At 62.0% G+C, this 12,754-nt stretch overlaps 2 protein-coding genes across 2 annotated transcripts in view; one reads left to right on the top strand and one right to left on the bottom strand.

The window, feature by feature from the left end:
• Positions 1–221: 221 nt before the first annotated feature.
• Positions 222–10,225, bottom strand: POLR1C (RNA polymerase I and III subunit C). Its single transcript, XM_069768237.1, has 9 exons — positions 10,083–10,225; positions 6,113–6,184; positions 5,927–6,034; positions 5,731–5,863; positions 5,491–5,610; positions 5,272–5,427; positions 5,055–5,204; positions 4,867–4,983; positions 222–466 (listed from the first exon to the last, which is right to left on the bottom strand). Exons 1-9 carry the CDS (start codon positions 10,143–10,145, stop codon positions 348–350), a joined length of 1,038 nt encoding a protein of 345 aa, XP_069624338.1. The 5' UTR covers positions 10,146–10,225; the 3' UTR covers positions 222–347.
• Positions 10,226–10,295: 70 nt separating this feature from the next.
• Positions 10,296–12,754, top strand: part of YIPF3 (Yip1 domain family member 3) — a 30,202-nt gene continuing 27,743 nt past the window's right edge. Inside the window, 1 exon segment of the mRNA XM_069768238.1 lies at positions 10,296–10,489. Coding sequence (XP_069624339.1) covers positions 10,430–10,489 — 60 coding nt within the window. The 5' untranslated portion in view covers positions 10,296–10,429.

Genomic DNA, 12,754 nt, shown 5'->3' with positions numbered 1-12,754 from the left:
GAAACGTAGGAAGTTTCTCTTTTTCTGATGACTTTTGTTACAAAACTATACTGTTTTTATTATTTTTGATAACTTCAATAAAAATAAGAAAATAGAGTAGTGAGCACGGCTCTGCAGGATACTGAAGTATGGATGACGATGCAAGGGCAGAGTTGTGAGCGCTGCTCAGGATAAGCGACTCTTATACGCAGGGCAGATGGAGAGGACTCTCATTCTGTACCCATCCTTCACGCATCACATTTATTTAATTTTAACTCCATGGGTAATAACTGTGGTCTGCAGGAATCATAACACCAAGTGTGGAAAGGAGCGCTTAGCCCCCGGGGAGGCCCTAATAGTGCAGCCCCTCAGTTCAAGCTTGCAGAGTCCAGCTCATCCAGGAAGCGGCGACATTTTCCCATCAGGACTTTAATGGCCTCTGTGAGCAGTGTGTCCGGCGCCAGGATCCCCGTTGATTCTACAGAGACTAATAAGACAAGGTCAGAATAATATATACACCAATATTTTGATCCACAAGTAACAAAATATTGCCCCCCCCCCAAAAAAAAAAAAAAAAACAAGGGGCAAAAAGTACCATACACAAGATAAAGTCCAAAGAAAAAAAGAACACACACATCCGCACCTGCTAATATGTCAAACCCACCGACCGTGTACAGCTAACCATACATAAGATATCCTTCACAAAAAAGTGTGCCTGCTGGAGGCGTAGAAGAAGCTATCGCGAAACGCGCGTCGGGGCAGAGGGACGCCGAGGTGTGCACACCAGGCCAATAATCAGGTAATACCTTTTCATTATATCGCTGTATTTAAACACTTAGCAGGTTGGAAGTCTGTGGGTTAGGACTATTGCATGATTTCATATATCTCTTCATTAGGGACACTGGCGGCCTATAGGCGTCTATATATGGAGATTTTGAGAGTTTAATTATAGCATATGTTATCATGGCATGTCGGATTTACACGGACTGTTTCTCCACCGTGAATTAGTGGTTTAATTATATAAGTTTATTTGGCCTAGGCTTTTGGTGCTTACCTATGGCAATATTGTCCCTTTTTAGTGAGGATTTGCACCTTTCTTCAAATGTAGTAATTCATACTTTTATATATTGTTGTTATAAAAAATATGTCTAATAAAACTGATATTTTATCATAGTACCGTAGTGGGGATCGTGTTATTTTTTCGATCACACTTTTTTGTGAAGAAGGTCAGAATAATACAAAGCCCATCAGATATCACCAGTGTGGCCCCCTCCTGGTGGCACTTGCTTTATGGCTGCCCTTGAGAGTGGCCATCCACCACAAGGCTGCGGGCGAGCAGCCGAGGCCTGGCGCCTGGGCCGCGGGCGAGCAGCCGGCACCATAGATTTAGAATTCATAATTTCTGTTTACCCTGGTTTGTACTCGACAAATCTGAAAGTTCAATTCCATCATGTATAAAAAACAAGCAGACATTTATCTGCAGGAAGACCACAACCACCAGTGCTGCACGACCCCCAGCCCACCCAAGGCTGATGACAAGAGACAGCCAGGAGACTACGGCACCACCCGATCCGGGACCGCCGAGACACGACGGACAGTTGTGGCCAAAAGTATTGACACCCCTGCAATTCTGTCAGATAATACTCATTTTCTTCCTGAAAATGATTGCAATCACACATTCTTTGGTATTATTATCTTCATTTAATTTGTCTTAAATGAAAAAACAAAAGAGAATGAAGCAAAAAGCAAAACATCGATCATTTCACACAAAACTCCAAAAATGGGCCAGACAAAAGTATTGGCACCCTCAGCCTAATACTTGGTTGCACAACCTTTAGCCAAAATAACTGCGACCAACCGCTTCCGGTAACCATCAATGAGTTTCTTACAATGCTCTGCTGGAATTTTAGACCATTCTTCTTTGGCAAACTGCTCCAGGTCCCTGATATTTGAAGGGTGCCTTCTCCAAACTGCCATTTTTAGATCTCTCCACAGGTGATCTATGGGATTCCGATCTGGACTCATTGCTGGCCACCTTAGAAGTCTCCAGTACTTTCTCTCAAACCATTTTCTAGTGCTTTTTGAAGTGTGTTTTGGGTCATTGTCCTGCTGGAAGACCCAGTTTTCTCACACTGGGCCCTACATTATGCTGCAAAATTTATTGGTAGTCTTCAGACTTCATAATGCCATGCACACGGTCAAGCAGTCCAGTGCCAGAGGCAGCAAAGCAACCCCAAAACATCAGGGAACCTCCGCCATGTTTAACTGTAGGGACCGTGTTCTTTTCTTTCAATGCCTCTTTTTTTCTCCTGTAAACTCTATGTTAGTGCCTTTGCCCAAAAAGCTCTACTTTTGTCTCATCTGGCCAAAGAACATTCTTCCACAACATAGTAACATAGTAACATAGTTAGTAAGGCCGAAAAAAGACATTTGTCCATCCAGTTCAGCCTATATTCCATCATAATAAATCCCCAGATCTACGTCCTTCTACAGAACCTAATAATTGTATGATACAATATTGTTCTGCTCCAGGAAGACATCCAGGCCTCTCTTGAACCCCTCGACTGAGTTCGCCATCACCACCTCCTCAGGCAACGTTTTAGGCTTTTTCAGGTAAGTTTTGGCAAACTCCAGCCTGGCTTTTTTATGTCTCGGGGTAAAAAGTGGGGTCTTCCTGGGTCTCCTACCATACAGTTCCTCTTCATTCAGATGCCGACAGATAGTACGGGTTGACACTGTTGTACCCCTGGACTGCAGGGCAGCTTGAACTTGTTTGGATGTTAGTCGAGGTTCTTTATCCAACATCCGCACAATCTTGCGTTGAAATCTCTTGTTAATTTTTCTTTTCCGTCCACATCTAGGGAGGTTAGCCACAGTGCCATGGGCTTTACACTTCTTGATGACACTGCGCATGGTAGACACAGGAACATTCAGGTCTTTGGAGATGGACTTGTAGCCTTGAGATTGCTCATGCTTCCTCACAATTTGGTTTCAAGTCCTCAGACAGTTCTTTGGTCTTCTTTCTTTTCTCCGTGCTCAATGTGGTCACACAAGGACACAGGACAGAGGTTGAGTCAACTTTAATCCATGTCAACTGGCTGCAAGTGTGATTTAGTTATTGCCAACACCTGTTAGGTGCCACAGGTAAGTTACAGGCGCTGTTAATTACACTAATTACAGAAGCATCACATGATTTTCCGAACGGTGCCAATACTTTTGTCAACCCCCTTTATGTTTGGAGTGGAATTATATCCAATTTGGCTTTAGGACAATTCTTTTTGTGTTTTTTTCATTTAAGACAAATTAAATGAACTTAATTTGTGTTTGAATCATTTTCAGGAAGAAACTGAGCATTATCTGACAGAATTGCAGGGGTGTCAATACTTTTGGCCACAACTGTAGATGGCACCTCAGATTAGGGCCGTGTTCAGCCCAGTCACATACTGGAACCAGCACAATGACAGTGATGTGAGGAGCCCCCAGAATGTAGACCCCCATAACATCACCCACTATCCGTCAACATTTTCTCATAGTCGGTGATTGTGTAGATGGCGCCACATCCTGCACCCACCGCCCCGAGTCACCGTATTCTCCCCCTCTCCACTGGTGATACCCTGTGACATTTCCATGTCATCTGACAGCCGCACTGCGGTTACCGGCGTCCATCCCCCCATACGCTGTTATTTACAACACTCCCTATATTATGCCTTTGCCAGATGTGCCACGGTCACCCACGTCCACTGCACACCCTGATGCCTCTCACCCACTCACGTTTCCTCTGGAGAAGTGGGTCTGCACTCACTGCCCCTATGGACCGTGACACAGGGGGGCTTCTTTGCACACAACGCAGTAATACAGAAGACTTTCTACTACAGGGCACCGGGACATTTCCTCCCCCAACCCTCAGCGGCTGCATCGGATATCATCCCGCCCCAAACTCCGGTGCTCATCGTCTATGTGAACAGTCACCGGGTGAAGCTACTGTCTCACTGCTAAAACCAGATACTGCTACTACAGTCATACAACCCCCCCCCCCCCCCCACTGCCAATATATAAAGCCCCCCGCTGCCGTCACCCCCATACACACAATCTACATTGTGGGCCGTAGCAGACCCTCGCTGCATTGTAGACACCACACTCACTGGTGACACCGTCCTTAGGATGTGAGTGCCGGCTCCTTCTATGGTTCCCACCATTCAGCACCCAATCACTGGACGGTGAGCACCGACCTATTGCTCTGCTGTGCCAGGACCACCAGACCCCAACCTCTGCTCACCGCAGCAGCACTATACTCTATGACCTCAGGTTTGGGGGCCGCAGCGATCAGACGCGGTCACATGACGGAGGGAGAAGCAAAGCACAACCACGTGACCCACGGCTCAGACCAGAGGGGTATGAAGTCTCCAAACTTGAAGCAAATCCCCCACAATGATCAATGGCCACCATGCGGGAACAGCCCCCCATCTGCCGGCATCAGCGGCTCCTCTGCTGAATGGCCGGTCTGGTGCTGCTTCAAGTGCGGGGGGGGGGAGATAATGACCCGCGGCCTGTGCATGGGGCTTACTGACCTTACATGGGGCTTACGTCATGTGACCCGCGGCCCGTGCAGGGGGCTTACTGACCTGACATGGGGCTTACGTCACGTGGCCCGTGCAGGGGCTTACTGACCCTACATGGGTGTGGGCTCTTGCTTTCCAACAGCGTTACATGTTTCTGTGGCTTCCACAGCAAGGGCCACATACTCGGGGCCCAGCAGTCTGACCCAGGCATGCAAGGTGTCAATAAGAGTCAGTGTCACCTTGTCATACCACTCCTGTGCCGTCCACACTGGGGCAAAACACGTCATGTACCTAGGGGTCACAGTGAGGAGCCCGGCCGTGCACTTACAGATGAAGTGGTCGCGCACTCGTCCCATCTTCACCAAGTTCTTCAGGTCGTCGTTGCGGAAGATCTCTCTGCTGCCCGTGTCCCTCCGCGCGTTCTCCACCCGTGCCGTCCTCTTCCCTGGGGATGAGGAGAGTGTAATGGGGCGAGGAGCCAGCATTCGGGTCACGAGTACACACAGGGACACCCACCTTTCACAGTATCCACAGCAATGACCCCAGGGGAGAAACATCTCTGCAGTCTGTCCGCCAGCTCCCCCTCCACGGGGCGCAGCAGCGAGATCTCCGGCAGGAGGCGGTAACTGGCCGTGGCCACCGGCGAGAACTTGGCGTGATCCTTCCCTGGAGGACACAACCACCAGTGTCATCGCAGCTGCTGCAGAGGGGTCTCATCCCACCCCTCACTCACCGATGCCTTTCACACAGTGCATGACCACGTGGATCTCCTGTCCAGGCCGCAGCTGAGCGATCAGGATGTCGGGGTGCACAGGGCGCGGGGGATCGGTCTCCGGGAACAGGTCGGCCTGGTTACCCTGCGGCAGCCACTTCATGTGACTGGTGTACACTGCAGGGAAGGGTGCGTTAGATGCAGCAGAGCCCAGTGCAGAGGACGCCCCACGTCACTCACCTCTGTGGTCGCGGTACAGCTCATTGGGGTCGGAGGAATCCTTGGAGGCGCGGAGGTTCCGGGAGCAGCGGACGCTCAGCTCAAACTGCAGGGTGTCAATGTCTGTACCCTCAGCGTCTCCTGTGCGGGAGGAGGCAGGGGCTGAAACTGACATGGGTGGGGAGGCGGGGGGCCGGAAGACGCCACGGTAGGGAGGGCTAAAGTGACGCATGTGTTGGGGGCACCAGGGTCCACTGTTACCTGAGCTCCGGTACTCGAACAGTCGGGGGTCTGCGCGGATGGGGATGAGCCCCAGGCGGTGGGCCAGGATCTCGTCTTGGATGATGGACGTGTTCTTGTACACATAGACCTTCTCCACAGCCATGGTGGGGACCTGGGGGAGGAGCCATGTCAGTCACATGACAAGAGTGGACACGCCCACACAACAACCACAAACCTCCGCCAGCAGGATGCGTCTGAACGCGTTCGCCAAAGCAGCATCAATCCCGACCATATCGAACTCCAGCGCGTCGTCCTCCATCCTGACCACGTCCACCCGAAACCGCTGAGAACAGGACATGTCACCAGGGCAACGTAAGTATGTGACCCCCCCCCCACGGCAGGCCCCTCCCCCACCACTCACCTGCTGAAACTTGCGCAGGTCCCAGCTGTCCTCATATCCGGGGTAATTCCCGGGGAAGTCCGTGCTGTGCACCTGCGGGGGAGGAGCAGAGAGGGGGAATGTAGCGCAGCATCAGCAGGAAGAAACGGAGTGCAGCGCGGAAGGGGAGGTGGGTGTAGGGGGGCCGGCGAGGACAGGCAGAGGGGGCCACGGGGCGGAGAGGACAGGCGGAGGGGGTGTTACAGGGCGGAGGGGACAGGCGGAGGGTCGGGCCACGGGGCGGCGAGGACAGGTGGAGGTGGGGGATGTCACAGGGTGGAAAGGACAGGCGGAGGGGGGCCGCGGGGCGGAGAGGACAGGTGGAGGTGGGGGCCGGCGGGGACAGGCAGAGGGGACAGGAGGAGAGGACAGGCGGGTGGGGGGGGGGTTTAGGCTTCTTTCACACCTCTGTCGGTATGGGGCCGTCGCTAAGCGTCAGCGCGACGTACCGACGGGCGTTGTGAAAATTCGGCACAACAATGCGTTGAAAAACGGCATCCGCTGCCCCTTCTAAAGTCCCGGGGAGGAGGGGGCGGAGTTTCAGCAGCGCATGCGTGGTAGGAAATGGCGGATGCGACCTATGAAAAAAACGTTTCCTTGAACGAATTTTCACTACGACGGTCCACCAAAACACGACGGATCCATTGCACGACGGACGCAATGTGTGGCCATATGTCCATTGGTAATACAAGTCTATGGGCAAAAACCGCATCTTGCGGGCACATTTGCAGGATCCGTTTTTCCCCCAAAACGACGCATTGCGACGGAGGCGAAACAACGGAAGTGTGAACGTAGCCCTATAGGTCGCGGTGCAACGAGGACAGGCGGAGGGGGCCGCTGAGGACAGGCGGAGGGGGCCGCTGAGGACAGGCGGAGGGGGCCGCTGAGGACAGGCGGAGGGGGCCGCTGAGGACAGGCGGAGGGGGCCGCTGAGGACAGGCGGAGGGGGCCGCTGAGGACAGGCGGAGGGGGCCGCTGAGGACAGGCGGAGGGGGCCGCTGAGGACAGGCGGAGGGGGCCGCTGAGGACAGGCGGAGGGGGCCGCTGAGGACAGGCGGAGGGGGCCGCTGAGGACAGGCGGAGGGGGCCGCTGAGGACAGGCGGAGGGGGCCGCTGAGGACAGGCGGAGGGGGCCGCTGAGGACAGGCGGAGGGGGCCGCTGAGGACAGGCGGAGGGGGCCGCTGAGGACAGGCGGAGGGGGCCGCTGAGGACAGGCGGAGGGGGCCGCTGAGGACAGGCGGAGGGGGCCGCTGAGGACAGGCGGAGGGGGCCGCTGAGGACAGGCGGAGGGGGCCGCTGAGGACAGGCGGAGGGGGCCGCTGAGGACAGGCGGAGGGGGCCGCTGAGGACAGGCGGAGGGGGCCGCTGAGGACAGGCGGAGGGGGCCGCTGAGGACAGGCGGAGGGGGCCGCTGAGGACAGGCGGAGGGGGCCGCTGAGGACAGGCGGAGGGGGCCGCTGAGGACAGGCGGAGGGGGCCGCTGAGGACAGGCGGAGGGGGCCGCTGAGGACAGGCGGAGGGGGCCGCTGAGGACAGGCGGAGGGGGCCGCTGAGGACAGGCGGAGGGGGCCGCTGAGGACAGGCGGAGGGGGCCGCTGAGGACAGGCGGAGGGGGCCGCTGAGGACAGGCGGAGGGGGCCGCTGAGGACAGGCGGAGGGGGCCGCTGAGGACAGGCGGAGGGGGCCGCTGAGGACAGGCGGAGGGGGCCGCTGAGGACAGGCGGAGGGGGCCGCTGAGGACAGGCGGAGGGGGCCGCTGAGGACAGGCGGAGGGGGCCGCTGAGGACAGGCGGAGGGGGCCGCTGAGGACAGGCGGAGGGGGCCGCTGAGGACAGGCGGAGGGGGCCGCTGAGGACAGGCGGAGGGGGCCGCTGAGGACAGGCGGAGGGGGCCGCTGAGGACAGGCGGAGGGGGCCGCTGAGGACAGGCGGAGGGGGCCGCTGAGGACAGGCGGAGGGGGCCGCTGAGGACAGGCGGAGGGGGCCGCTGAGGACAGGCGGAGGGGGCCGCTGAGGACAGGCGGAGGGGGCCGCTGAGGACAGGCGGAGGGGGCCGCTGAGGACAGGCGGAGGGGGCCGCTGAGGACAGGCGGAGGGGGCCGCTGAGGACAGGCGGAGGGGGCCGCTGAGGACAGGCGGAGGGGGCCGCTGAGGACAGGCGGAGGGGGCCGCTGAGGACAGGCGGAGGGGGCCGCTGAGGACAGGCGGAGGGGGCCGCTGAGGACAGGCGGAGGGGGCCGCTGAGGACAGGCGGAGGGGGCCGCTGAGGACAGGCGGAGGGGGCCGGGGAGGACAGGCGGAGGGGGCGCTGAGGACAGGCGGAGGGGGCCGGGGAGGACAGGCGGAGGGGGCGCTGAGGACAGGCGGAGGGGGCCGCTGAGGACAGGCGGAGGGGGCGCTGAGGACAGGCGGAGGGGGCGCTGAGGACAGGCGGAGGGGGCGCTGAGGACAGGCGGAGGGGGCGCTGAGGACAGGCGGAGGGGGCGCTGAGGACAGGCGGAGGGGGCCGCTGAGGACAGGCGGAGGGGGCGCTGAGGACAGGCGGAGGGGGCCGCTGAGGACAGGCGGAGGGGGCGCTGAGGACAGGCGGAGGGGGCGCTGAGGACAGGCGGAGTGGGCGCTGAGGACAGGCGGAGGGGGCGCTGAGGACAGGCGGAGGGGGCCGCTGAGGACAGGCGGAGGGGGCGCTGAGGACAGGCGGAGGGGGCCGCTGAGGACAGGCGGAGGGGGCCGCTGAGGACAGGCGGAGGGGGCGCTGAGGACAGGCGGAGGGGGCGCTGAGGACAGGCGGAGGGGGCCGCTGAGGACAGGCGGAGGGGGCGCTGAGGACAGGCGGAGGGGGCCGCTGAGGACAGGCGGAGGGGGCGCTGAGGACAGGCGGAGGGGGCGCTGAGGACAGGCGGAGTGGGCGCTGAGGACAGGCGGAGGGGGCGCTGAGGACAGGCGGAGGGGGCCGGGAGGACAGGCGGAGGGGGCGCTCAGGACAGGCGGAGGGGGCGCTGAGGACAGGCGGAGGGGGCGCTGAGGACAGGCGGAGTGGGCGCTGAGGACAGGCGGAGGGGGCGCTGAGGACAGGCGGAGGGGGCCGCTGAGGACAGGCGGAGGGGGCCGCTGAGGACAGGCGGAGGGGGCGCTGAGGACAGGCGGAGGGGGCGCTGAGGACAGGCGGAGGGGGCCGCTGAGGACAGGCGGAGGGGGCGCTGAGGACAGGCGGAGGGGGCCGCTGAGGACAGGCGGAGGGGGCGCTGAGGACAGGCGGAGGGGGCGCTGAGGACAGGCGGAGTGGGCGCTGAGGACAGGCGGAGGGGGCGCTGAGGACAGGCGGAGGGGGCCGGGAGGACAGGCGGAGGGGGCGCTCAGGACAGGCGGAGGGGGCGCTGAGGACAGGCGGAGGGGGCGCTGAGGACAGGCGGAGGGGGCGCTGAGGACAGGCGGAGGGGGCGCTGAGGACAGGCGGAGGGGCCCGGGAGGACAGGCGGAGGGGGCCGGGAGGACAGGCGGAGGGGGCGCTCAGGACAGGCGGAGGGGGCGCTGAGGACAGGCGGAGGGGGCGCTGAGGACAGGCGGAGGGGGCGCTCAGGACAGGCGGAGGGGGCGCTGAGGACAGGCGGAGGGGGCGCTGAGGACAGGCGGAGGGGGCGCTCAGGACAGGCGGAGGGGGCGCTCAGGACAGGCGGAGGGGGCGCTCAGGACAGGCGGAGGGGGCGCTCAGGACAGGCGGAGGGGGCGCTCAGGACAGGCGGAGGGGGCGCTCAGGACAGGCGGAGGGGGCGCTCAGGACAGGCGGAGGGGGCGCTCAGGACAGGCGGAGGGGGCGCTCAGGACAGGCGGAGGGGGCGCTGAGGACAGGCGGAGTGGGCGCTGAGGACAGGCGGAGGGGGCGCTCAGGACAGGCGGAGGGGGCGCTCAGGACAGGCGGAGGGCCCCGGTGCAGTTGTCCGTTCACTCTCACGTTGCGGATCCCGAACTCCCCGAGCAGCACGCGGCTCCTCATCTCCCGCACTGTGTCAGCCATGTGTGCGGATCTGATCTCAGCGCAGGCGTAGTCGCAGCTAACTGCCCGGATGTTGTTCTCCTCTCTAACAAATTATTGCCGGGCGCAGTTACTGAGGACCTCCCAGGCCCCGCCCCTTTGACTTCCCAGCCCCGCCCCTCCACGTCCTCTGCCTTGTTTACTTCCGGGTGCAGGGAGAAGGAGCGAAGCGGGGGACGGGTGCACACCGGCGGCAGACAGGGCCACTGACCAGGAGGGGGCGCAGGGTGTTCGGGTGACGTCTTGGCCTTCGGGGCGCAGTGCACATGGCGGGCAGCCGGCCTCTCTCCGCCGCGGACTGGGGCGCGTTTGATGACAACATGCAGGTAATGATCTGATTCTGCCCTGAGGGGGGAGGAGGAAGAGGAGGGGGGAGGTTCCTTGACCCCGGGGGAGGAGGAGGAGGAGGAGGAGGGGGGAGGTTCCTTGACCCCGGGGGAAGAGGAGGAGGGGGGAGGTTCCTTGACCTCGGGGGAGGAGGAGGGGGGAGGTTCCTTGACCCCGGGGGAAGAGGAGGAGGGGGGAGGTTCCTTGACCTCGGGGGAGGAGGAGGAGGAGGAGGGGGGAGGTTCCTTGACCCCGGGGGAGGAGGAGGAGGGGGGAGGTTCCTTGACCCCGGGGGAGGAGGAGGAGGAGGAGGTTCCTTGACCCCGGGGGAAGAGGAGGAGGGGGGAGGTTCCTTGGCCCCGGGGGAGGGGGGAGGTTCCTTGACCCCGGGGGAGGAGGAGGAGGGAGGTTCCTTGGCCCCGGGGGAGGAGGAGGAGGGGGGAGGAAGAGGAGGGGGGAGGAAGAGGAGGGGGGAGGTTCCTTGGCCCCGGGGGGGAGGAGGGAGGTTCCTTGACCCCGGGGGAGGAGGAGGAGGGGGGAGGTTCCTTGACCCCGGGGGAGGAGGAGGAGGGGGGAGGCTCCTTGACCCCGGGGGAGGAGGAGGAGGAGGAGGGGGGAGGTTCCTTGACCCCGGGGGAGGAGGAGGAGGGGGGTTCCTTGACCCCGGGGGAGGAGGAGGAGGAGGGGGGAGGAGGAGGAGGAGGGGGGAGGTTCCTTGACCCCGGGGGGAGGAGGAGGAGGAGGGGGGAGGTTCCTTGACCCCGGGGGAGGAGGAGGGGGGAGGTTCCTTGACCCCGGGGGAGAGGGAGGAGGAGGAGGAGGAGGGGGGAGGTTCCTTGACCCCGGGAGAGGAGGAGGAGGAGGGGGGAGGTTCCTTGACCCCGGGGGAGGAGGAGGAGGGGGGTTCCTTGACCCCGGGGGAAGAGGAGGAGGGGGGAGGTTCCTTGACCCCGGGGGAGGGGGAGGAGGAGGAGGAGGAGGGGGGAGGTTCCTTGACCCCGGGGGGGGAGGAGGAGGAGGAGGAGGGGGGAGGTTCCTTGACCCCGGGGGAGGAGGAGGAGGAGGGGGGAGGTTCCTTGACCCCGGGGGAGGAGGAGGAGGGGGGTTCCTTGACCCCGGGGGAAGAGGAGGAGGGGGGAGGTTCCTTGACCTCGGGGGAGGAGGAGGGGGGAGGTTCCTTGACCCCGGGGGAAGAGGAGGAGGGGGGAGGTTCCTTGACCTCGGGGGAGGAGGAGGAGGGAGGTTCCTTGACCCCGGGGGAAGAGGAGGAGGGGGGAGGTTCCTTGACCTCGGGGGAGGAGGAGGAGGAGGAGGGGGGAGGTTCCTTGACCCCGGGGGAGGAGGAGGGGGGAGGTTCCTTGACCCCGGGGGAGGAGGAGGAGGAGGAGGTTCCTTGACCCCGGGGGAAGAGGAGGAGGGGGGAGGTTCCTTGACCCCGGGGGAAGAGGAGGAGGGGGGAGGTTCCTTGGCCCCGGGGGAGGAGGAGGAGGGGGGAGGTTCCTTGGCCCCGGGGGAGGGGGGAGGTTCCTTGACCCCGGGGGAGGAGGAGGAGGGAGGTTCCTTGGCCCCGGGGGAGGAGGAGGAGGGGGGAGGAAGAGGAGGGGGGAGGAAGAGGAGGGGGGAGGAAGAGGAGGGGGGAGGAAGAGGAGGGGGGAGGTTCCTTGGCCCCGGGGGAGGGGGGAGGTTCCTTGACCCCGGGGGAGGAGGAGGAGGGAGGTTCCTTGGCCCCGGGGGAGGAGGAGGAGGGGGGAGGAGGAAGAGGAGGGGGGAGGAAGAGGAGGGGGGAGGTTCCTTGGCCCCGGGGGGGAGGAGGGAGGTTCCTTGACCCCGGGGGAGGAGGAGGAGGGGGGAGGTTCCTTGACCCCGGGGGAGGAGGAGGAGGGGGGAGGTTCCTTGGCCCCGGGGGAGGAGGGGGGAGGCTCCTTGACCCCGGGGGAGGAGGAGGAGGAGGAGGGGGGAGGTTCCTTGACCCCGGGGGAGGAGGAGGAGGGGGGTTCCTTGACCCCGGGGGAGGAGGAGGAGGAGGGGGGAGGAGGAGGAGGAGGGGGGAGGTTCCTTGACCCCGGGGGGAGGAGGAGGAGGAGGGGGGAGGTTCCTTGACCCCGGGGGAGAGGGAGGAGGAGGAGGAGGAGGGGGGAGGTTCCTTGACCCCGGGAGAGGAGGAGGAGGAGGGGGGAGGTTCCTTGACCCCGGGGGAGGAGGAGGAGGGGGGTTCCTTGACCCCGGGGGAAGAGGAGGAGGGGGGAGGTTCCTTGACCCCGGGG

Source organism: Ranitomeya imitator, chromosome 5 (genome assembly GCF_032444005.1).
Source record: "Ranitomeya imitator isolate aRanImi1 chromosome 5, aRanImi1.pri, whole genome shotgun sequence".
NCBI lineage: Eukaryota > Metazoa > Chordata > Amphibia > Anura > Dendrobatidae > Ranitomeya > Ranitomeya imitator.
This window is presented reverse-complemented; position numbering and strand designations above follow the sequence as displayed.